This window comes from Hemiscyllium ocellatum, chromosome 5 (assembly GCF_020745735.1).
Source record: "Hemiscyllium ocellatum isolate sHemOce1 chromosome 5, sHemOce1.pat.X.cur, whole genome shotgun sequence".
Classification (NCBI taxonomy): Eukaryota; Metazoa; Chordata; class Chondrichthyes; order Orectolobiformes; family Hemiscylliidae; genus Hemiscyllium; species Hemiscyllium ocellatum.
Window position 1 is genome coordinate 64,861,920 of NC_083405.1, and position 25,960 is coordinate 64,887,879.

The 25,960-nt window shown below is 40.9% G+C and overlaps 1 protein-coding gene across 2 annotated transcripts in view; it reads right to left on the reverse strand.

The window, feature by feature from the left end:
• Nucleotides 1-1,924: 1,924 nt before the first annotated feature.
• mocos (molybdenum cofactor sulfurase) overlaps nucleotides 1,925-25,960 on the reverse strand; it is a 241,952-nt gene continuing 217,916 nt past the window's right edge. Inside the window, exons 11-15 of one of the 2 annotated variants that reach the window (XM_060824830.1) lie at nucleotides 24,032-24,156; nucleotides 18,135-18,246; nucleotides 12,335-12,482; nucleotides 7,420-7,524; nucleotides 1,925-2,264 (exon numbers count right to left, since the gene is read on the reverse strand). In XM_060824830.1, coding sequence (XP_060680813.1) covers nucleotides 2,136-2,264; nucleotides 7,420-7,524; nucleotides 12,335-12,482; nucleotides 18,135-18,246; nucleotides 24,032-24,156 — 619 coding nt within the window. In that variant the 3' untranslated portion in view covers nucleotides 1,925-2,135. The remainder of the gene's footprint in view (nucleotides 2,265-7,419; nucleotides 7,525-12,334; nucleotides 12,483-18,134; nucleotides 18,247-24,031; nucleotides 24,157-25,960) is intronic. The other variant, XM_060824831.1, reaches the window with a different exon arrangement.

Below are 25,960 nucleotides of genomic sequence, written 5' to 3' on the forward strand. Positions count from 1 at the left end.
GTGTTTCCAACAGTGATCGTGTCTTTTATTGACAGTGATTAAACAGACATCTTCTACAAATGATTGACCTCCCGCCCTCTCTTTCTCCCCACACTTTCCCTGGAGTTCTACACAGGGGTGACCCTAAACTTCCCTTCCCCAGATAATCTCTCCAACATTGTCCTATACAGGGCAAGGTGGAACCTGTTTAAAAAGTTATGTGTGAGTGCTATTTGGAGGCTTATCCCACAAAGGTAGCTGCAGCAGTCTTGTTGTTGGTGTCCAGTCCAGCTGTCCCGGAGATGGGGCGGGGATGGAGGCGGACAGGTTGGGGGGGGGGTGGGGTGGGTGGGGGTCGGTGTTGAAGGTGGGGTGGTGGTTATGGGGGCAAGAGGAGGTATTAGGGGCGGGGGGAGGTTAGGTGGTGGAGGTAGGTGTTGCACAGGGTTGGGGCGGGGGAGTGTTGCACACAGTGGGGGGTGGCAGTGTTGCACAGGGTTTTGTTAGGGGTGGGGGAGGTGTTGCATGGGTTTGGGGGCGGGAGGGTGTTGGGGGCGGGGCCTCGCACACTGTGTGCTGATGCAGTCTCCTGAACGAGGAGCAGATTTTAAAAACTCCAAGCTCCTGAGGAAAGGCATTAAATCGATTAACCAAATAATCGATTATCCAAACGAAATAGTGCCTGCCCATCACGTTCGGATAATCGAGAATCCCCTATAATGCAGAAAGAGGCCATTCAGCCCATCAAGTCTGCACCAACCCTAAAATGAGCTTTCCATTCAGCTCAGCCCCCACATTTCCCATGGCTAATCCAGCTAGCCTACATATCTCTGGAAACTACTGGCAATTTAGCATGGCCAATTCACCTAACCTGCACATCTTTGGACTGTGGGAGGAAACCGGAGCAAACCCACGCAAACACAGGGAGAATGTGCAAACTCCACACAGACACTCATTCAAGGTCGGAACTGAACCCAGGTCCTATGAGGGAGCAATGCTAACCACTAAACCACCGTGCCACCCTGAGGTGAAACTCTGTCTGAACTCTTTGTCAACCCATACCTCGACAGTGAGTGTCAGGCCATTCAGCTGGAAGATGGCTAAATGCAAAATTATACATCCCGAGTTGAATTTTGCACCTTGACAAAAAGTACTGAAGTCAGTTGTAGCATCTTCAGTGTTGCTGAGGTGGAGATTAATCAAGTGAAATTAGTTTCAACAAAATTCAAGCTATTTAAAAAGTACTGGTCTAAATGTAGGACACAGTTTCAGGGTGAAGGGACAATCCTATAGCACTGAGTTGAGGAGGAATTTCTTCAGCCAGAGGGTGGTGAATCCGTGCAGCTCATTGCCACTGAAGGCTGTGGAGAATAGTCATTGAGTATATTTAAGGCAGAGATAGGTTCGTAATTAGTAAAGGGACGAAAGATTACGGGAAAAAGACAGAGGAATGGGGTTGAGAAATATGATCAACTGGTGGAACAGATCTGATGGGTTGAATGGCCTTATTCTGCTTCTATATCTTATGGTTTTGATACAAAGCTAGCAAAGAGACTCACCAAAGATCAGTGCACATCCATACATTGTGGGTGAGGTTTGGGCAATTGTCATAATTTCTTGTTTAACAACTATAGAAGATTGACATAATGTTTGCATATACCAATGAATCAGCTGATCACAATAATATCTCGAGTGTTGCATACATGGAATCATTTAACCAATATCTTTAAGATTTAATGATTTTAACAGTGAGGGACAGGAATTAAAACGAAATCTTTATGAGAATAATGAATAGTATACTCTAAAAATCAATAGATATTAATTGATCTGTATACATTCTTGAAAATAATTTGCTATATAAAAAATATAGTAGAATATATCAAGTACAAAGAAAAACTGAAATAACTTAACATTTGGATTCATTTGGACAATTCCTATTTTTAAGGACTTCATTCACAGTTACAAACAATTGTATTTTCATTTTTAAATCAGGAAATAGTGCAATACTAATTTGAAAGTCCAGTAAACTGGAATTAACATAGGCTTTACATTGGAGAACTATGAGTAGAACATTAATTCATAACATCAACAAAGTTATATTGAAGCATTCACACCAAATACACTCATATTCTCATCCATGGAAGCTGCAGAGAATGTCACTGGACAGCAGGAGGAGGAGTAGTTCTTTTTTCTTTCCTCACACAGACCTGAGATCCTACAGTCAGGGTTGCACAGTGCCCTGCTGCTGCTGGTAGTTGATGAAACAGGTATACACCAAAGGTCATCTGGGAAAAATATGAAATCGGTTAAAAGGTCATAGATTATTTATTTGACAGACTACCTGGGTTATATCAAGAAATAAAAAGCTTTAGGAATTTTTGTAACAAGACAACATTTGAAACTGATGATACTGACTTCAAAAACAATGCTCCAGATACAAGAAAGCATTAATTTCTCTTTTACTTATCAAACTCATATTTTTATATTATATTTGTTTAAGAAGGTAAGAATATATAGAAAAAAACCTTCTCAATCCATGAAGCCAATTACTTTTATGTGCCACTGTACAAATGCTATTAATTTCAACCTCTTTTAGGTAAGCCAAAGAAGTTTGATGTGAAAATATTCCTCAGTACTTAAAGACAAACAAGCATTGTTCTAGTCTAACTTGTCAACATATTCAATATACCTGACTGACCTCAAGGAAAATGCCCAGCCCAACAATAAAAAAGACTTCCTGTTATAATAGGTTTTTCATGGTGATCAGACATTAAAAAGTGTTTAAAGCCAATTACATGCTTTTGAGTTTAGTCACTCTTGTAATTTAGGAAATGCAAGAACCAATTTCAAAAGAACAAACTCCCACAAACAATAAAGCAATGATGAGTAAATAACGTTTTTGTAATTTGCTTGATGGACAAATATTGTCCAGGAAATCATGAATAACTCCCTCCTCAATTCATGAGGAAATGATCCCATGAGAATATCAGTTCCTGTCCTGCTCAGTTGTAATTTTTTTTATTCATTTGTGGAGCAAAAACGTCACTGGCTGGCCAGCATTTATTGCGTGCTCCTACTTGTCCTTGAGAAGATGGTGTTGAACTGCCTTCCACATGCTTTAGGTTTACCCCCAACGTACTTAGAACATAGAACATAGAACAATACAGCACAGAACAGGCCCTTCGGCCCACGATGTTGTGCTGAACATTTGTCCTAGCTTAAGCACCTATCCATGTACCTATCCAATTGTCGCTTAAAGGCCACCAATGATTCTGACTCTGCCACTTCCACAGGCAGCGCATTCCATGCCCCCACCACTCTCTGGGTAAAGAACCTACCACTGACATCCCATGACTATTACCCTGTGGCTTCTGCACCTTTTCAAAATCTGTTTCCCAATCTGTTTCTCCACATCTCTGCTGCTATTGGGGGTCCTATAGTAAACACCCAACAAGGTGACTGCTCCTTTCCTATTTCTGACTTCAGCCCATACTACCTCCAAAGGCAGATCCCCCTTGAACTGCCTTTCTTCAGCCATTATACCATTTCTAATTAGCAACGCCACACCCCCTCCTTTTTTACCACCCTCCCTAATCTTACTCAAACATCTGTAACCTCCATCAACCATTCCTGTCCCTCTTCTATCCACGTTTCCGTGATGGCCACAACATCATAGTCCCTAGTACCAATCCACACCTTAAGTTCACCCACCTTATTTCTGATACTCCTTGCGTTGAAGTATACACATTTGGAACCCATCTCTGTATCCGCAAGTATTCCCTGTCAGTGCTACCTTCTCCACAATCTCCCAAATTCTTGGACATCCTGAAAAACAGCTAACCTACTTGTTAGACTACAAGTCCGGATCCCATCCCTGAAGAGTACTAACAAACCTACCTCCCAGGATATTGGTGCCCTTCTGGTTCAGGTGCAACCCATCCTGCTTGTACAGGTCCCACCTTCCCCAGAATGCAGTCCAATTGTCCAAATACCTGAAGCCCTCCCTCCTACATCATCCTTGCAGCCACGTGTTCAACTGCACTCTTTCTCTATTCTTGGCCTCACTGTCACGTGGCACCAGCAACAACCCAGAGATGACGAGACTCTGTCCGTCCTAGCTTTTAGCTTCCAGTCTAACTCCCTGAGCTCCTGAATGACCTCCCCACCCCTCTTCCTACCTATGTCGTTGGTGCCAATGTGCACGTCATGGACCCTGGCACCCGGGAGGCAACAAACCAATCGAGAGTCTCACCCATGTCCACAGAACTGCCTGTCTGTCCCTCTAACTATAGAGTCTCCTATAACTAGCGCTCTCTTCCTTTCCCCCTTTCCCTTCTGAGCCTCAGAGCCAGACCTCGTGCCAGAGACCCGGTCACTGCAGCTTACCCTTGCTAGGCCATCCCCCCCAATAGTATCCAAAGCGGTATACTTATTGTTGAAGGGAATGACCACAGGGGATCCCTGCACTGCCTGCTTCCCCACCCTTCCCACCTCTAACTGTTACCCAGCTACCTCTGTTCTCTGGAATAGCTATGTCCCTGTAGCTTCTATCACTACACGTGTAGTGTCTCGGGTTCCTTCTCCACTAAAATAACAATCACTTACCGTCCCGACCAGCTTTGCGCTCTGACTTCACTTCCGCCCAGTTCCCGCCGTTCACTGCTGCAAAGAGCTTTTAAGATTCTCACATGGCTGAAGTGGATTTAGCCTCAATTTAGCCCATAATCTACATTCCCCATTTCCTGACTAATATTGTGGTAGTTAGCCTAACCTCAATTTAGTACTTTCACCCTAGGATTACTCTTATTCTTATCCATAAGTAATTTAAATCTTTCTATTCCTGAAACACTCCCCCTCTGAAACTTTTCTCAGGGTGGCACGGTGGCTGCGTGGTTAGCACTGCTGCGTCACAGCACCAGGGTCCCAGGTTCGATTCCAGCCTTGGATGACTGTTTGTGTGGAGTTTGCACATTCTCCCCGTGTCTGAGTGGGTTTCCTCCTAAGGGAAGGAATTCCAGGATTTTGACCCAGCAACATTGAAGGAATGGTGAGTTATTTCCAAGTGGCTTGGAGGATAGCATGCAGATGGTGATGTTCTGATGTGTCTTCTGCTCATGTCCTTTTAAATGGAAGTAGTCATGTGTTTGGAAGGTGCAGCCTAAGGATCTTAGGTCAATTTCTGCAGCAAATCTTGTAGATTGTACATGCTGCTGCTACTGAGCGTCAGTGGTGGAAGGAATGGATGCTTATGAATGTGCTGCCAGTCAAGTGGGCTGCTTTGTCTGAGGTAGTGTCAAGCTTCGTGAGTGTTGTTGGAACTGCACCCATTTGGCAAGTAGGAAATATTCCATCTCACTCCTGACTTGTGTGTCATTGATGGTGGACAGGTTTTTGGGAGCCAGGAGGTGACTTGCTTGCCACAGTATTTCTAAATTCTGACCTGTTCTTGTAGCTACTATGTTTGTATAATGAGTCTGGTTGAGCTTATGATCAATGGTAAGCCCCAGGATATTGATAGTGATGGAGTAAGACCATTGAAGGTCAAGGGGCAGTGGTTAGATTGTCTCCTTTTAGAGTTGGCCTTTATTTGGCATTTGCGTGGTGTGAATGTTATTTGCCACTTGTCAGGCAAGCCTGAATATTATCCAGATCTTGTTGCATTTGAACGTGGTCTACTTCAGTATGTGAGGAGTTGAGAATGGTGCTGAACATAGTGCAATCACCAGAGAATATCCCTAAATCTGACCTTAAGATGGAGGGAAGGTCTTTGATGAAGCAGTTATGATGGTTGGGTCTAGGAAACTACCCTGAGGAACCCCTGTAGATATGTCCTGGAGTTGAGATGATTAACCTCCAAGAACCATCTTTTTATGTGCCAGATATAATTCCAACCAGTGGAAAGTTTCCCTGCAATTCCCATTGATTCCAGTTTTGCCAGGCTCCTTAATGCATACATGGTTGAACGCAGCCTTGATGACAAGGGTTGTCACTCTCACCTCACCTCTGGAATTCAGTGATTTTGTCCATGCTTGAACCAAGACTGTAATGATGTCAGAAGCTGAGTGGCCCTGGCAGAAGCCAAACTGGGTGCAGCTTTTGCTGAACACTTTTGATGACATCCTCCATCACTTTACTAATGACCGAAGGTAGATTGATGAGGAGACTGGATTTGTCCTGCTTTTTGTGTCTAGGACATCCCTGGACAATTTTCCACACTGTTGTAATTGTGCTGGAACAGCTTGGCTGGGGGGGGGGGTATCAATGCTGGATCAGAAATCTTCAGTACTAATGCCGGAATATTATCAAGGCCCATAGCCTTTGCAATATCAGTGCTTCCAATTGTTTCTTGATATCACATGGAATGAATCGAATTGGCTGGAGACTGAGATGGATCATCCACTTGGCATTTCAGGCTGAAGATTGTGATCAATGCTTCAGCCTTATCTTTTGCACTGATGTGTTGTCTCTTCTGTCACTGAGGGTGGGGATACTTGCATCGCTGAAGATGAGAAATTTATGGAGTGTCCTCTTCCACTATGTTATTTAGTTTTCTACAATCATTCATGTCCGGATATGGAAGGACTGCAGAGCTTAGATCTGATCTGTTGGTTGTGGGATCACTTAGATCTGACCATTACTTGCTGCTTATGCTGTTTGGCATGCAAGTAGTCTTGTTGGTAACTTCATCAGGTTGACACCTCATTTTAGGTATACCTGGTGCTGCTCCTGGCTTGCCCTCCTGGACTCTCCATTGAACCAGGGTTGACCCCTGGCAGTGTGGTAATAGTAGAGTGGGGACTATGCTAGGCTAAGAGGTAGCAGATTGTGCTGGAGTACAATTTTGTTGTTGATGGCCCATAATGCCTCCTGGATGCCCAGCTGTGATTTGCTGCATCTGTTCAAAGTCTGTCTCATTTAGCATGGCAACAATTTCACACAACATGACAGATGGTCTTCTCAATGTGAAGGTGGGACCTTGATTCCATCAGTACTGTGTGGTGGTCACTCTTCTTGATTCTTCAAGGAGAAAGTGAGGACTGCAGATGCTGGAGATCAGAGCTGAAAATGTGTTGCTGGAAAAGCCCTGAAGAAGGGCTCATGCCCGAAACGTCGATTCTCCTGCTCCTTGGATGCTGCCTGACCTGCTGCGCTTTTCCAGCAACACATTTTCAACTCTTCTTGATTCTGTCATGCATCTGTAACCGGCAGATTGATGAGGATGAGGTTAAATATATTTTTCCCTCTTGTAGGTTCCCTTACCTGCCACATACCTAGTCTAGCAATTAAGTCCTTTAGGATCAGTAGTGCTACTGTCGAGTCACTCTTGATGGTGGACATTGAAATCCTCCACCCAAAGTACATTTTGCACTCTTTCATACAACAAAGCACAACACAATTGTCAGTTCCACTTCTGAAGTAAATAGAGGAGACAGCAATTACCTTTCTGTTCCTGGATGAATATAGAATCTGCAGGGGTTCAGTGCTTCTTTTTCCATTCATTTGATTAATGCAAATCATTTGGCATCTGTTGCACAGTCCTACAATCTGCAAAATTTTATATACATCATCACTGTGCATATTTTGAACTATAAGGACAAGTACATAAGGATCTTGTGTCATTTTATAATTAGCTTTCAGCTGGGAACAAGAATTCAAAATAAAGTGTATACCAGTATTAGAAAACAGAGTATTAGATTAAAAAAAGTAATCAATTTGCAGTTATGAATTTTGCAGTCACCAGGTCCAAAGAAATCGAAGAATTCTTACATAGTTCAATCATATAATTTTTCATCATCCCCAAATATGACATACAAAGGATTTCCACCATTTTTCACAGTTTTTCTTGCTGCATTCTCATATTAGAAATCAATTATTCTATTTGTATTCTTATACTTTTGTTCATAATTCTCAATTTAACATGCTTGAAATAATTTCCCAATTTTTGGACTTTCATCCTTTTTCAAATGAAATGGGTTTTGAATATGAATCCCATTGCCTCGCTTAGTTGCCAGTCATTTTTGTGAACATCCTACCAAGTGATCCCATAAGTTGACAGAAGTATATGGATGATGATCACACAGTGGTTACTGGACTAATCTCTCAGTGAGGCAGAAAAATGCTTTAGACAAATGGAACAGTGTTTCAAACCCTAGTTTTATTGAGGTTGGAGGAGGCAAATGGGGCATTTAATCGTGGTGGATCACGGCACATGTGGATTCTGCCACCAACCATCTTCAATCTGCTTGTCCATAGTTGGCATGGATGGTCTTCCTGACTTGTCACCAAATGAGGCCATTATGTAACCAATTAATGCTGAATCAATTGCCTCTCACCACCGATGGTGCTAATCCAGTGGTGGGTGAGTTGTCGCTACCCAGGGAGCCTTATATGCAAAGCTGTACAAGTTGCTTGTGGTCTCCCAGATAGGTACCTTGTTCAAAACATTTTTACTGATTGATACAGACATCTGGCCATGGGAAGGGCGCTCTGAATCATGGGAACCATGCCCATCCTCTTGCAGTTGATGTCTCGACATGCCATAGCTTGTGTCCTCCATATTGCAACCATCACTCATCTCAATCCCTGATCTCTCATTATTTCTGTTGAAGAAAAGAGCTTCCCAACCTCTAATTTGCCAGCAACTCTCAAAGGGGGCACTTGCCACTCCTGGATTATTAGACCCAAGAACGCCCTACTGATCACCACTGAACTGTTTGGTTGGCATGTGAAAGTGGCAGGGGATACCAAAGGAGGCAGCAGATACCTATTGCTAGTTGTTCTGTTGAGACCTGTTGCCTTCATAAAATTCCAACCTTGATTTCAATTCTCACACCAGCATATGGGCAAATTTAGATTCAATTTATTAATATATTTGCAACAAAAATTACTAGTCACAGTATTAATGATAATGAAACTACCAGATTATTGTAAAAAGTATCTGGTTCACTAATGCTCTTAAGAGGAAGAAATCTGCCAATCTTACCTGACCTGGCTTACATATTATTCCAATTATGGTTGACTCTTTACTGTACTCTGAAATGGCCTAGCAAATCCAGACAGACCACCTAACATTAACCTAGAGAGGAAATGACAGAGACTGTACACAGTTGCTCCTGTAAAGTTGTCATCACTAACAGCTGGGAACTTCTGCTAAAGATGGATCAGCTGTCCCACCTACTGGTCAACTAACTGCATACTCACTGAGTAATACCTTACGTGCAATATCCTAAACTCTCCATCACCATCCCTGGATATATCCCGTTCAATGTAGGGCACTCTTACCAGAGATAGTGGCACAGTGGAATACAGAATACAGGAGTGATCCTGAAAAGCCTAAAGACATCAGCACTCCTGCTGATTACCACTTATTACCCACTCTCAGATGATGAATCTGAGCCTCTCCATGTTGAACACCACTTACACAATATACTGAGGGTAGCAAAAACACAGAATGACATTTCAAAGTCCATGATCAAGAGTAGTTCAGTAGTATCAGGCTGCCAAATGATTCAGTTTGTCTTTTGCACTGTCATGCATCAGTGAGGATGGGCCTGATTTTGGAATCTGCTCCTCTTAACATTTACTTAATTGATCATTACTGCTCACTACTAGCAGAATAGCAAATCTTATATCTGATATATTGATTGTGGTATTGCTTAGATCTAGAGCACACGGTTTCTGTTGTTTAATGTGCAAGTAGTAATAAGCTGTAGCGACAACAGGTTGGCATCCTGCTTTTAGGTAAAGCTGTTGCTGATCCTGTCAACGGCCTCCTTTCCAACATAAGCTGATAAATGTGATGTTTGCTGATGATTACACAGTGTTCAGTACAGATTGTGACTCTTCAGACACTGGGGCAGTCTGTGTCAGCATGTATCAAGACTTGAACATTCCAGTTTGGGTGGACAAGTGACAAGTAACACCTGCAGCACATATTTAGCAACTGTTCTTGAACAGTCCTGTTGTATTTTAAAACACTACATTTTTACCATACACATTACAAAGTCATTTTCTTCCATTTTTCTCCTTTAGGACTAAGCAACAATATGAAGTCCCTTGAATTCTGGTATAATGTGGGGCAATTAAAGAGTAATAATATTTCACAACTAGAGAGATCTTTGAGGAACTGGTAATTATAAATATTAATGGAGTGTTACCAGACAACTGGAGACAGACTAACAAAGTGCACATATTCAAACAGACTGACAAATCTAACATGTGCAGATACAGACTGATTACTGCTGCTTCCACTCCAAGCAAATTAGTGGAATTAATTATTAGGCATTGACTTAGGATTTTCTGTTCATTTTGACTTGGAACTTCAATGGTATGTCTTCACTATCTGGGAAAAAATGCTAGAACTCCCTCCCTAAAAGCGCTGTGTTCTAATTAAGATGATTTGTCACATATGTTTCAGCGGTTTAAGAAAAAGGCTCATCAACACCTTCTCAAGGTTTAATAGGGATGTTGGTTGTGCCAATAATTCTCATATCCCTTGATTAATACTAAAATGAAACACTTAATGAGCAGCATTAATCAGCACCGATGTTACCAGACCTGCTGAGATTTTCCAGCAATCTCTGTTTTTGTTTCAGATTTCCAGCATCCACAGTTCTTTCGGATTTTTATTCAGTAATGTGATTACGACTGCTTCTAACTTACATGTACTTAAAAGTTTAATAAGGTTCAAAAAGGTGAAGTCATCAAATTTGCAAAAAGGAAAGGGTATTGGAATTGGAAGAAGATGCTTAGAAGTTACAAAATGAGCGGGACAAGGTTACTAAATGAGCAGAACAATTGCAGGCGATGGGTGGCATGGTGGCACAGTGGTTAGCATTGTTGCCTCTCAGGGCCAGAGACCTGGGTTCAATTCCTGCCTTAGGCGACTGACTGTGTAGAGTTTGCACATTCTCCCCGTGTCTGAGTGGGTTTCCTCCAGGTGCTCCGGTTTCCTCCCGCAGTCCAAAAATGTGCAGGTTAGGTGAATTGAAAGGGTAAAGGTAGGGGTATGGGTGGGTTGTGCTTTGGCGGGTCGGTGTGGTCTTGCTGGGCCGAAGGGCCTGTTTCCACACTGTAAGTAATCTAATCTAAATTGCCCGTAGTGTTAGGTGAAGGGGTAAATATAGGGGAATGGGTCTGAGTGGGTTGCGCTTTGGCCGGTTGGTGTGGACTTGTTGGGCCGAAGGGCCTGTTTCCACACTATAAGTAATCTAATCTAAAGCAACACGTTGAAATACTGCACACAGGAAGGAAAAGTGATAGGTGTGCTGCATCGATGTGTGATGTGAAATGGCTAAGTATGAATCTCAGTGAAACTTAGGTGTTCCAGTATATTCAACACTCAATACATCCAGTCTATTCAGAGTAATAGTTAACAAATCCCAACAAGATGTTGAATGATATAGCCAAAACAGAGATGGTTATATCACTGAATATGGCTTTTAATTCTGATACATGAGAAAGCCTAACTACCATATACTAGAAATAGTACAAAACATTATATTACTCCTATTGTTAAGAGTTCTGGACTCTGAGAAATGTGTGCAGAAACTTAGGTGATGGCAATGTATGGTTAACCACTGCCCGTTCATAGCATATGCAGGATATGGAAGGTTTCTGGTGACAGTAAACTTAAATGATGATACAATGATCCAATGAACCTTCTGTAAATGCTTTTCTGTAAACAAACATAATTTCATCTACTTCTGCTTTGATTGCATAACTTTACTGGGAAAGAAGCCCTGTTATGATAGTGGAGTGGTAGCAACTCTGTGGACAGTTATAAGGAACATAAAAAATCTGAACAGAGCAACACTAAATAGACTTCGTTTGAATAGAAAAGCAACACTATTTATTAATTATTAGGTATCTCTAAGTACTGTAAGCAAACTGTTCCAGACTTCAGAAGAAATGTGTAAATGTCTCAGTTTTGCTATTTGCTACCTTATGCTGTGACAGATAATCTGATGCATGTAGAATAAACGGGATACTTAATTGCTAACATGGTCAATCCTTTTAAAGGCTTCTCTGCCATTATTAATTGTGTCCAAAGACTAAATAAATCATGGAGTGGGGAAAAAAAACCAAAGAACTCCACATGCTGGAGATCTGGAGCAAAATAGCTACTGTTGAAGAAACTCAGCAGGTCTGGCAGCATCTATGGGAGAAAGCAAAGTTAATGATTCAAATTTAGTGACTCTTCATCAGAACACTGATTCTTCAATGTTTGTAAACCCCAGCTCCAAGCCAGAAAGAAGATTTTTGTTATTTTATATACTTTGGAATGAAGTATCCGCATTGTGACAGTCATATTCAAACTTTTATACAAGTATATTTAAAACCGTTAAGTTTTTACCTGGAAAGATACACCATCTATACTTATTTCAGCCCAGTCATCTTCTTCATATGGCCTCAATGCACTTATCACAAGGTTGGCACGGAAACGATGGATTAGCTCTTCAGTTGTTAATACTTCAGGGTAATTAGAAACACTTGTTCCATCTCTAGCACAGAAAGACAATCACATTCAATAATCATTTGGAACTGTAATAACATAATCATTTAAAAATACCTCAGATAATACGTTTCTAAAGCCATAAATACTGAAAAAAGAATGATTGACGTGCATCCAGAACTTTTAATAAATTGGCCACAATGAATTTGTTAAAATGTTTTCTAATACTATCCCAAAGTTCAGCACAACAAAGAGCAACTGATATGAAGACATCTATAGTTGAATCAAATTCACAGTGTATAGCAATACAAAAGGGTTCATGCTGCATCCGACAAAGCACTTTTCAGATTTATTTCTATTAACTTCATCATACAGTAAGGGAAAACTGTAAAGGTAGTCCTCATGTATCATAAACAGGACACAATGAATCTGTTGAAGTGTTTCCTAACATTGTGCAAAATGTATTATTATTAGGATAGTAAATTCAGTAGGTCCTAATTGAAACAGCTTTAGAAGCCACTGAAAAACAATTTCGCCAAATGAGACATGTTATTAGAAAGTTGAAAAACACCTTTCTTTACTAAATAAGAAAAAACAACTTATCAATGTCACAACTATTCTATATCTGAGATTCCAGCATTTCTTCAGGTTGTTGGTTGAGAACTTCGTGAAAATGGTGATGTTAATGTCAGAGAAAGATTATTTGACTGTTGCTTTTTAAAGGTGATCATTAGCTGACAATGTAAATGTTACCTGTTACGTGTCTACCCAAGCTTGGATCTTCCTTAGGTCCTACTCTGGACAAGCATGGACTGCTTTATAATGGATGAGTTATGTCGCATATACTAGCAAGAAGTCTAACTCTTGATTTTATGATTTAAGGTGTCATAGCTAAATATAAAGTAGCTGAAATATACCGTGGGGAAGCATGTTGTAGTGGCAATGTTACTGGATTCGTAACAATGAGGCCCAGTAATCAGGAACATGGGTTTAAATCTAACTACAGCTGATGGAGTCTAAAGCTAGCTTCAGTACATTGAGACTGGAAATCAGCAATCCTTGTCCAAACTGGCAAAGGTATGACTTCAAATCCCAGCACAGTGATTGACTCTTCACTGCCACCTGCAAAAGCCTGGAAAGACACTCAACTCATGAACAGCAGATATTGATCTGCACAGTGATAATCAAATACTACAAAAAACATTTAAAATTCATGTGGCACGTTGGCTCAGTGGTTAGCATTGCTGCCTCACAGCACCAGGGACCGGGTTTGATGCCATCCTCAGGCAACTGTCTGTGTGGAGATTGCATGTTCTCCCCATGTTTGTGTGCAAATTCCTGGTGCTCTGGTTTCCTCCCACAGTACAAAGATGTGGAAGTTAGGTGGGTGATTGGCCATGGTAATTCGCTCATAGTGGCAGGGTTTGTTCAGACTGGGTGGGTTAGCCATGGGGAATGCAGGGTTACAGGGATAGAGTAGGAGTTGGGTCTGGATGGGATGTTCTTTGGATGGTTGGTGTACACTCAATGGGTCAAATGGCTTGCTTCCCCACTGTAGGGAACTGTGATTCTGTGAGAACAGAGTTAGCTAAGACCACAACTATTTATACTGAGTGTACTACAGGCCTCCCAACATTCAGAGAAGAGTAAAGGAGCAGATATGCAGACATATCATAAAAAAGGTGTGAGAGAAACAGTATTACAGTTGTAAAGACTTCAATTTTGCTAACATTAACTGGGATAATCTTTGTGTAAAAGAATTAGAAGGGTGGAATTTTTAATGTACAGTCAGGTTTTTGTGCCAGTACACACCCCGACAGTCCTACTAGACATGGAGCAAAACACAACCTAATCCTAGAGAATGAAACCAAACAAATGTTTGAAGTTTCAGTGGGCAAGCATTTTAGGGATAGTGACCATAACTCTAAGTTTCAAAGTCATTATGCAAATGGATAAAAAAAGTGCAGAAGTTAGGTGTCCAAACTGGGGAAAGCTGATTTCGATATCATTGGACAGGATACAGCAAATATAGACTGGGAACAGCTACATGCAGGTAAGTCAATATTTGGAAAGTTGGAGTCTTTCAAAAGTATAATGAGAATTCAAGGCTGGCATGTTCCTCTAAGGGTGAGGGGTTTAGGGCAGCAAGTCCAGGAAAATCTGGATGTCAAGGATTATTGAGAATTTGAAAAGAAAAAGAAAAGCTTATGTCACGTACAGCACATTAAAAAAATAAAGGAGGCCCTTCAAAAGTATATTGGAGGAAGTTGCTTAAAAAGGAAGTTAGGAGGGCAAAGGAGCCTCATGAAATATCTTTGAAGATGGGATCAGGGAAAACCTCATATCTTTGAAGATGGGATCAGGGGAAACCTCAAAGCATTTTATAAATATATTAAGAGTAAAAAGATTACCAGCAAAAAAGTGGGACCGATTACAGACCAAAGGGGCAACCTGTGCATGGGGCCAGTGGGCATGTGCATGGGCAGTACATATATATTAAACTTTTTGGATGAGGGAACAAAATGTAACATCTCAACGTTTGTAGATGATACCAAGTTGGGTGGGAGGGTGAACTGTGACAAGGATCCAGAGATCCTTCAGCATGATCTGGACAGGTTGGGTGCATGGGCAAATCGATAGCAGATACAGTATCATTTGGATAAATGCGAGTTTATTCAATTTGGAAGCAAAAACAAGGCAGCGGATTACTACCTGAATGGCTATAAATTGGGAGAGGGGAGTTTGCAGTGGTATCTGACTGTCCTTGTGCGCCAGTTGCTGAAGGTAAGCATGCAGGTGCAACAGGTGGTAAAGAAGGCAGTTGGTACGTTGGCTTTCATTGCAAGTGGCTTCGAGTGCAGGAGCAGGAATGTGTTGTGGTTGTACAAGGCTTGGTGAGGCCACACCTAGAATATTGTGAGGAAGGATGATCTTATTCTCAAGGGAGTACAGTGAAGGTTTACCAGGCTGATTCGAGGGATGGAAGGACTGATGTATGAGGACAGATTGATTGGGTTAGGACTGTTTTTGCTGGAGTTCAGATGAGTGAAGGGGGAATCTCATGGAGACTCATAACATTCTAACAGGACTAGACAAGGTCAACGCAGAGAGGGTGTTCCCAATGGTGTGTGTGTCCAGAACCAGGAGTCACAGTCTGAGGATTTGGGGTGGACTATTTAAGATGGAGATCAGGAGAGACGATTCTTCACCCAAGGAGTGTGAGCCTATGGAAATCATTACCACAGGAAGTAGTTGATGCCAAAACTTTGAACGTATTCAAGAGGCAGCTAGATATAGCACTTGGAGCAAATAGATCAAAGGTTAGGGGAAGAAAGTAGAATTGGTCTATTGAGTTGGTCATGATTGTGATGAATGGTGAAGCAGCCTTGAAGGGCTGAACGGCCTTCTCCTGCTCCTATCTTCTATGTTTCTATGACGTCTTAAGTAAGTACTTCACAGAGGAGGAAGACCTTGTAATCGGAGATATGAGTTGGCATGGTGAGGCTATAGCACACATTAGAATTAATAAGGAGGAAGCATTAGATGTTTTAATGGGCATACAGATACATAAATCCCCTAGGGCCTGATGAGATGTATTCCAAACTGCTATGGGAGGTAAAGGAGGAGATTGCTGGGGCCCTGGTGGATATATTTAGTATTTCGCTGGCTACAGGCAAAATGCCAGGTGACTGAAGGGCAGCAGGGATAGGCTAGATAATTTCAGACCAGTTAGTCTGACATCAATGGTCAGGAAAGTATTGGAAAAAAATTATGAAGGACAGGATTAATCAATACTTGGAAAGGCAGGAAGGATCACGGATAGTCAACACAGATTTGTTAGAGATCCTGTCTGACTAATTGAGTGTTTTTCAAAAGGTAATTAATTATATTAAATACAGTTGATGTGGTTTACATTGACTTCAGTCAGACCTTCGACAAGGACATGGATAGCTGCTCCAAACGGTAAGAGCCCATGGGATCCAAGGCAAGTTCGTTAACTGGATACAAAATTGCCTTACAAATAGGAGGCAAAGGATGATGGTGGAGTGTTCTTTTTGTAACTGGAAGCCTGTGCCCAGCAGTTTACCACAGACATTGGTTTCAGGTCTTTTGTTGTTTTTAATGTACATTGATGACATGTATGTAATTATAGAAGGTTAAATTGGTAAGTCTGCAGATAACACAAAAATTGGAATTATTTTGATAGTGAGGAGAATGGTCTCAAGCTACGGTCTGATATTAATCAGCTGGTAAATGTGTAGAGCAATGGCAGATGGATCTTAGTAAGTGTGAGGTGATGCATTTTGGAGGGTCGAATAAGGGAAAGATATACATAATGAATGGTAGGTCCCTAGGAAGTATGAGGAATAAAGGAATCTTGGTATACAAGTCCACAGATCCCTGAATATGTCAGCACTGGGAGATAGGGTGCTGAACAAGGCATGGGGATGCTTGCATTCATTAGTCAGGGTGTAGAATATAGAGCAAGGACATTTTGTTACAATTTTATAAAACATTGGTTCGGCCATTGATGAATGCACAGTAATGGTTGCCACACTATCGTAAGTATGTGATTGCACTGGAGAGAGTGCAGGGAAGGTCCACCAAGATGTTGCCTGGGATGAAAAGTCTCAGTTATAAGAAGAGGCTGGATAGGCTGGGTTTGAGTTCCTTTGAGCAGAGGAGGCTGAAGGGGAATCTGATTGAAACATACAAAATTATGAGGCACAGACAAACTATCTCTTCCCCATTGCTGACAAGTCTAAGACCAGAAGACATATGTTTAAGGTGAGGAGCAAGTGGTTTAGAGGAAATCTGAGAAAAAAATTTTCACCCAGTGTCTGGTACACATATAGAACATGCTACCTGAGAGGGAGATTGGACGCAGGTACTCTCGCAACATTTAGGAAGCATCTGGATGAGGACTTAAAATGCTGAGGAGTAGTAGGTTATGGAACAAGTGCAGGTGAATGGGATTAGTGTACTTTGGCATTTGTTGGTCAGCACAGACATGGTGGACTAAATGGCTTGTTTCCATACTGCATCATTCTACTTCCTTTTGTGTCATGTGTGACTGCAAACATGAGAATTTGTATTGATTTCAGTTTTGCTTGGTTTCTTGATGATACGTGTTGTTAATTGTGGGTCAAACCTCCCTTCACTCCAGGACTTAATTCTGTCACCTCTCCTTTGACATTCAATTCATTTGAATCAAGGTTGTGATGAGCTCTGGATTTGAGTGCAAAATCTCAAGCGTAGCGTCAGTGAATAGGTGGGTACTTGTTATACTTTGCCCATCATTTTAAGTTGACTGGGAGAGGTGGATAGGGTGTCAATTAGTTGGGCTGGACTTGCTATTGTATTGTGGATCGATCAGTTTTCTGCATTGGTGAATGTCAATGGCATACTGTATTGGAATAGTTTGGCTGACGGCTAGCTGGCTGTAGTGTATCAGTCTTGTACAATGCAACTGGGATGTTCTCAGGAGCCACAACATTCACTATTTAGTGTACTCATCTACTTTTTAATGTCATATGGTGAAAAATGCTACTGTCACAATTCATTTTCTTTCTCACTAAAAGAACTAAACTGAAAGTCTTCCAAACACCTTAATAGCTTTTGATTACTGTATGTTTGGAATCATTCTGCAATTTTTTCTTTATTACCAATGAGGAAAGTGTCCTTTCTGGATAGATCTTACCGACGTAATAATTGTTCTTTGATGTGTCGAATGCTTGCCATGTTTATGAGAAGATATTGAGCTTCATTCACTAATGAAAGGCACGGTGATTCATTCAAAGCTTGGTCTTGAACTGAAAATTTAAAGACATCATGATTGCACATAAGGAAGACACTCTGGGCAATGTTTAATCTCTGCAATTTAATGTTAGGACAAAGTAATTATATATTATGTTTCAGATTTGAAAATATTAAACTTGAGTACTGCTGAAAAAGACATTTTGTCAAAACTTTTCATGTTGCGCTCATTAGGACATTTCACAAGAATACAAATTCAAGGGGAAACAAATATTTTTATTGCATGAAGAGAGAGTGATTGGTTGGCAACTGCACTCTGGTTCAGACAGGTTCTGTTTAATTTTTAAACCAAGCAGACTGACTCTGATTGGTCAGGGCATTAACGAGAATCAGGATCAGAAAAATGCATTCAAGACATTTCCAATATGTAGTGTATCAACTTCTCAGTCTTCCCAACATAGACTAATGGAAGGCAGTAAAGGTGACAGAAATTCCTTGTCAGCAATGTATTGCAAAGAAAGTGGAGTCTTTACCATCACTTTTCATAACTCCCAGCTAAAACACGCATATAACAGTGTACATTGTCACAGCAACTCAGCTTCACTGGAAGACAGGCCGTCTCAGTTGGCTGAACAGCAGTATGGATCAGATTGATGCCAACAGTGTACCTATGATCACTATTCCCCTGAGTCTTGTCTCCTTACTTACTTGTATGGAGGTCACAGCACTGGGATGCTGGACCTAGCTTTGAACAGATAAATCAAGAAGAAGTGAGATAGTGTAGGAGCATTCCCATTTTTTCAACAATACTAAAATAGTATTTGAAACAAAAATTGCTGTTCGTAAAGAATAAGAAAACCTAACCTATAACTAATAAATTACTAATGAGGAATGAAATGAATTGTCAGCTAATTAACTTTTGATAGCTTTGACTGGGGGAAGGATACTGAAAGAACACGACATTTGGTCTTCAAATGTCATAAGATGTTTCATGCTTATTGAAATATACAGCACAGGATTAAAATTTACCATCAACACAAAAACATTTCTAGCAACCCTGCTCTGACCATTTCCAGTCCCAGTTTTCAGTCCCACCCACCTACCTGCTTTGAGGCTTCTTGGTTCCTTTTTTGGAGAATTTTCATTCAGAATAAGGTGTGGGGGGGGGGGGTGGTGTTGTGTCTGTGACCAGGGAGATACTGAGGAAAGAGATCAATCTGACTCTGGTACAGTTGAGAAAAGAAGCGAGCCAAACAGTCAGGGTAGCAGGGACAAAGCAGAGAACAAGGTAGGACTGATAAATTAAACTGCATTTATTTCAATGCAAGGGGCCTAACCGTGAAGGCAGATGAACTCAGGGCATGGTTAGGAACATGGGACTGGAATATCATAGCAATTACAGAAACATGGCTCAGGGATGGACAGGACTAGCAGCTTAATGTTCCAGGATAGCAATGCTACAGGCAGGACAGAAAGGGAGGCATGGGAGGAGGGGGAGTGGCATTTTTGATAAGGGATAGCATTTCAGCTGTGCTGAGGGAGGATATTCCTGGAAATACATCCAGGGAAGTAATTTGGGTGTAACTGAGAAATAAGAAAGGGATGATCACCTTTTTGGGATTGCATTATAAACCCTCCTAATAGTCAGAGGGAAATTAAGAAACAAATTTGGAAGGAGATCTCATCTGGCTTGTTAGATGAGGAATAGGGAGAGACAGGAGTTGAACACGTGGCTACAGAGATGGTGCAGGAGAGAGGATCTTGGATTCCTGGATAATTGGGGCTCTTTCTGGCGTAGGTAGAGCCCCTGCAAACAGGATGGTCTTCACCTGAACTAGAGGGGAACCAAAATCCTTGGCGGGGGGGGGGGTTGAATTTGCTAATGCTCATTGGGCAGGTTTAAACTAATTCAGCAGGGGGATCGGAACCCTAAATTGTAAAAGACAATGAAAAAAGTTCTGACATTGACAGAAATCCATTTCTGGTGTATGTTACTGGGGAAAAAAGAATGACCATCCTTTACTAACCATCTAACCTTACTTTCTACTAATTACTAATTTGATTGCATTTTGACATCCATTTCCCAACATTAATGTTCTTCAGCATGATTAGGAAAATGTAATCATTCTTTTATACCCAGGTTTAAATAACCTTTTTCCTATAAATTTACCATAAAGGATAATATAAAAATTAAAAATATTTGGTAAAGTAACAATGCTACAGCAGATTCTTAACAATGCAGAGATAAGTGCTACTACTTATGTGCCACTAAGCCAAGCAGGCTGATATTTAATTGTAAGAACCACTACTGATGGAGAATAACTTTAGAGAGATCATACAAGAAATATAATTTCAGCAAAACAAATGTAAAATACTGGATGCTGGAAATCTGAAATAAAACAGAAAATGCTGGAGAAACTCAGCAGGTCTAGCAGCACCTGTAGAGACAAGAAATGGCTAACTCTTTCAGTTCAGTATGGCTTTTTTCCAAATATCATTAGAATCCTTTGAAGGGATGTCCTGCCTAATTCATTTTACTTTATGAACATCTTCAGATTATGTTACTTAAAGTTCAAATCTTTCATCACAAACTAATGGAGAGAATTTATTTCCAGGTATATTTCTAATTATAAACCAAAGTGATTAATTAATTTTTCTCACTTGGAGCATGAAGTTACTATAATTGTAATAACCCTGTCTCATTATCAGCTTGCCAGAAACCAACTAAAAATGGGCTGTGAGTGGCCACCAGCCTGCAGAAACTGGTCAGCCAGGACTGACTGTGACATGCAGTTACATGCTTGGAGAGGAGCAGTTTCTAAGGCTATCACAGGAGATGTAGGGCAGGGCTTATAGGCCACTTCTACTTCTCCAGTCACAAGAGAAAGTAAGATTTTATCTTTCAGGGACTTTCACATCCTGATTCTCTTTTGGCCTACTCCAGCCTGTCAGAGTTAAAACTGTAACCAATGATTTTGTCAAACTTCACACACCTATTTATTTGAAGATGGATTCACCAACTAAGGTGAGCGTGTGTGCCACCTTATCATTGAGTGAGACTATTTTCATAAAATTCCATTCTTATCTATGATTTGGAGATGCCGGTGTTGGACTGGGGTGTACAAAGTTAAAAATCACACAACACCAGGTTATAGTCCAACAGGTTTAATTGGAAGCACTAGCTTTCGGAGCGACGCTGATGAAGGAGCGTCGCTCCGAAAGCTAGTGTGCTTCCAATTAAACCTGTTGGACTATAATCTGGTGTTTTATTCTTATCTATGTAATTGTAAATCACCATTATTGGCCATCTCTTATTGCTGATCTACATGCTGCCTGATGTATATTGCCATGTCCTGCTATATGCCATTGCCACTTCTCTCAATTCCTCTAGTTTTGCTAAATTACAAATGCCTGTCTAAATCCAGTTGTGGAAAAGCAGAAATGTCTTCCAATTAAGTATTGGTAAGACCGAAGCCATCGATTTTGGGCTATGATTCAAATTCTATTACTTAGTACCAGCTGAATCCCACTTCCTGGTAGTAGTGTGAGGTTAAGTAAATCTACTCACAACTTCAGTGTTACATTTGATCCTGAGATGAGCTTCTGATCTTGGCTTTATATTAACTCCAAGACTGTCTCTTTTCACCTTTATAATATAATTTGATTTCAAATCTGGCTCAGTTTATCTGCTGTTGAAGCTCTCATCCATACTTTTGTCACCTCTAGACTTGACAATTCCAGCACTGCTCATACACATGCCATACTTTGTAGGCTTGTGGTCAGGCAAATTCTGCTGCACCTGTGTCTGTGTCCAAACAAGCTTCAAGCCCCATTTATTTACCTGTATGTTTTCTAACCTACACTGTCTCCAGCTCAAGCAGAGTCTTGATTTTAATATTTTCATTCTTCATTTCAAAACTTTCCGTGGTTTTGTCCCACTGAACTCTGTAACTTTCAACACAAACCACGAGACATCTGCACTTTCTAATTTTGGTCTCTTGTACATTTCCAATCATAACTTCTCCACCAGTGATGGCTGTACACTTTGTGACTGTGCTCCATGCTTTGGAATGCTCTCCGTACACCTCTCATCTTGTTTTCCTCTATTAAGATTCTTCTACCTTTTAACCAAGATTCTGATCATATGACTTAATGGGTGGAATCTTATAAAAGTCTAAATAACATGGGCTAAGGTGAGATTGTAGCAGAATCACATGAGAAGTCCAATGATGCCTGTCATGATGTCAGGTGCATTTCACATATTTAATGACTCATAAAAGTGATGTGTTGAGTTTCTCAGTAGGCAGTGGCAAACTGCCAATTAAATTGGAATTATTGCTCTTTATACTTTTTTATGGCCCAACTCACCTCACTAATGTTCAGCTTTCTGTTTTGTCAAAAATGCCAAACAAATGAGTCATTGAGAAATCTTGACATGGAATTCAAAGCAAATTCAACTTGCTGAATATATAGCTTCTAATCGACTATACTTACAAATAATACCTTTCAATCAAAGAATTACACATTTGTTCACCCGTATCTCTACTCACCCTGTCTAAATAATTAACTTTTCAAATTAGTACAGATTACTATATTATCCAATCATACTCAAACTAATACACATGAATATGTTAACTAACCATATTTAAATCAATACATATAATTACGTAATCCAATCATATTCTTTATGTCTTCACATCTCCTAGCTGCTGTAAATGCTTGTGGATTCAGACAAATCTATCAGTCACTGGGCACCACTATCTCAAGGCACACACCATGGGTACCAACCACACACACCCCAATGCAGAAGGCAGGCAGACTTTGTGATGTCGAGGGTTAGGGTGGGTTACGAGTTGAGTGAAGATATTAGATTAGATTAGATTATTAGATTAGCTTCCCTACAGTATGGAAACAGGCTCTTCGGCCCAACAAGTCCACACCGACCCTCCAAAGAGTATATTGTAGACACCAATAAGAGTGAGCCTTGGAGGAGATGAATATGATAGAGAGATAGAGTGGTATGAGGTATTGGAGAGAAAGTAGTGGCATTTATACTAGTGAAATGGAAAAGGACACTGAACTTCTCCCACAATGCTAGGCACTCTTCCAGATGGCTGAGGTTGCTGTAACCTAGGCAGCAACCTCAGAGCAGGCTGGCATGGCCTGGTGTCATGGCCTCCACTGCTGGTCCTGGGGAAGGAGAAGTCCCATCTGTGAACAAAAACCAGCAAGACCTCCAAATCTCTGCCCATGAAACAGGCACTGATTTCCCCCATCTGCCATGTTTGGGGAACTTATCAGGTACTGTGCAGGGCTGCTGCAGACTGACAGTGATTGACAGGGTGCACAACAAGCTTTTATAGATGGCACAGGCATGAAGACTGTTAGTAAATTCTGGGATATTCCAGCAGTGCATTGTTGTTATGGAACAGCACATGGTGAGATGGGCTGGAATCAAATGTAAGAGACACCACAGGGGTGTGACTGGTAGCTAATGAGGCAAGTTTGATAAAATACAGCAAGAAAATTCACTTGGCCTCATAATAAAAATCGCTCCAAAAAACTCGATGAAATTCACAGCCAAAAAAAAGTAAGATTCAGCTATATATCATTGGAGCTCAGAGTTCTATTCTGTTTTATCATGCTTCTATTAAGTGCCTTGGGACAATTCATTATGTTAGAGCTGTTAAAAATGTAAGTTTTTGTAAAACTATGATTTCTTTCAACCTAGCATTATGGCATTAAGTAATGTGAGTTAGTTAGTGCATAAAGCAAATACTCAATGTCTGAAATGGTTTCACTTGGCAAAGTCAGTTCTTTAACTTATATTCAGCTTCTTACCTTGTGTGTGCTGCTTTTTCAAGGCTCTGTGAAAACTGGAACTCTGTCTGATGAGAAAACTTTGCCGTCCAAGAAATGTGGAGATCCATTTTGCAACATTTTCCCCACAGTCCAATCCTTTTACTCTGCATTAAAGAGAGAGATATTAAGTTTTTGAGGGTTTTAACTAACAATAATGTCTGATCCATCCAGTCTGTCTCATACAACTGTGATCACAGATCAGGCCGACTGCAACTCGTAGCTATCTCCTGGGAGAGCTGATGGAACAGGTAGGTCTGCAGTTTAACATGTTAACTTTGTTTTTCTGCTGTTATCTCCCTTCCTCTGCTATTCCCTATAATTGTAAGAGGGACTGCCCTTATAACACAAGAATTTCAATCTGGTCTACTACCAGAAGATGCATGTATGTGGCCTGTTATAGGCTTCTTCTCAGCATAGTGTCCCCACTGTCTGTTTCTGCGGAATGGGACTATGAATATCCCAGAATTTATCAACAGTTTTCATGCCTGTCCCATCTATAAAAGCCTGTTATGCACCCTGTCAAATACTGTCAGTCTGCAGCAGTCCTGCACAGTTCCCCAAACATGGCAACGGGAGTGAATCTGCAATCCACTGGTCTACAGCACTGAGTAAACACTTCAAGAACCCCTTTGTCCTTGTATGTTGTCAGCATTCAAGCAGGTTCAATGTGAATGAGCCTTGGATTCACTTTGAAGAAAACAAGTGAAGAGCCCTGAGATGTACCTTGTTCTTATATATAAAATGTATGCCTGTCACTGTATGCAAAGTGACCTAGCAATCGTCTTGCGCAGTAAGATGTTGGCAAGTTCCAGAGTGTAATATTGAAGTGGTGAACTATATCCTAAGTGAGACAGAGATGCACCATGGTGATGACGTGAGACCGGTGCACGTCTGATGCCAATTTCTGTGGATTGAGAGGTGTATGCGCTCCATACATATAACACGTGTCTGAAGGTGGTGGAGAACATTGCTAATAAAGAAGCCTGGAGGAGAAAGTCGTGAGCTGAAGCCCTCAGACACCTACTCAGAGTTTCATGTTGGGGATTGCTGCTCAGAGTTTCATGTTGGGGATTGTTTCACTCCTCTTCCTGTGAGAAAGCAATGTTAAAAAAATGACGTGAATTTATGTAAAAATGAGATATAAATGCAAAAAGGCTCTTCACCATTCACTAGCAAGATTCTCGTCTCATTGTTAAAACATTGAGTGGTAAATCTGACTTTTCTTTTCAACATTGAGCATCTTTTTTCCATATTATCCTAACTGACTCGCCAGTCCACATTATTCAGGAGCTGGGAAGATACCATCGTTAGTCGATGAAGATTTGTCTATTTTTCCTGTTGCTAGCTCAGCTTTCATTCCCACAGTTGTGCTTATATAGTTTTGAAATACAAGTTTTAGACCCAATCTTCTCCCTTTCAAACTATATGTAAAATTCAATCATATTGTGGTTGCTGCTACCCAGGGGAAGCAGGCTTAACTCTCAGGTCAGTAATTAATCCTGTTATGTTAACCTAAGTATAATATAACCTGCTCTCTGATCAGTTGGGAATATGCTTCACTTAGAAACTATCACAAAAGAATTCTGTGAACAGTTTTAACGTAAAGTAATTCATGATTATTGACGTCCATTTATCACAAACATGTGGTATTTCATCTTGTATACTGAGTTCCACATTGTGGTTACTGTTAGGATCCTGTAAAGCATTTCTAGTAGAGACTTCTTTTGCCTACTATTCTTCATCTCCACCCAATCCCCTCTCCATCCTGATATTGTGAACTCAGGTAATTTCTAACTATTGCACAACTGCCTTCATTGTTTAACAGCGTTGCTCCACCATCTTTATCTAGCTTCCTTTTCTGCCCGAATTACATCTATCTCTCAACATTCAAGTCCCAATCCTTCTTAT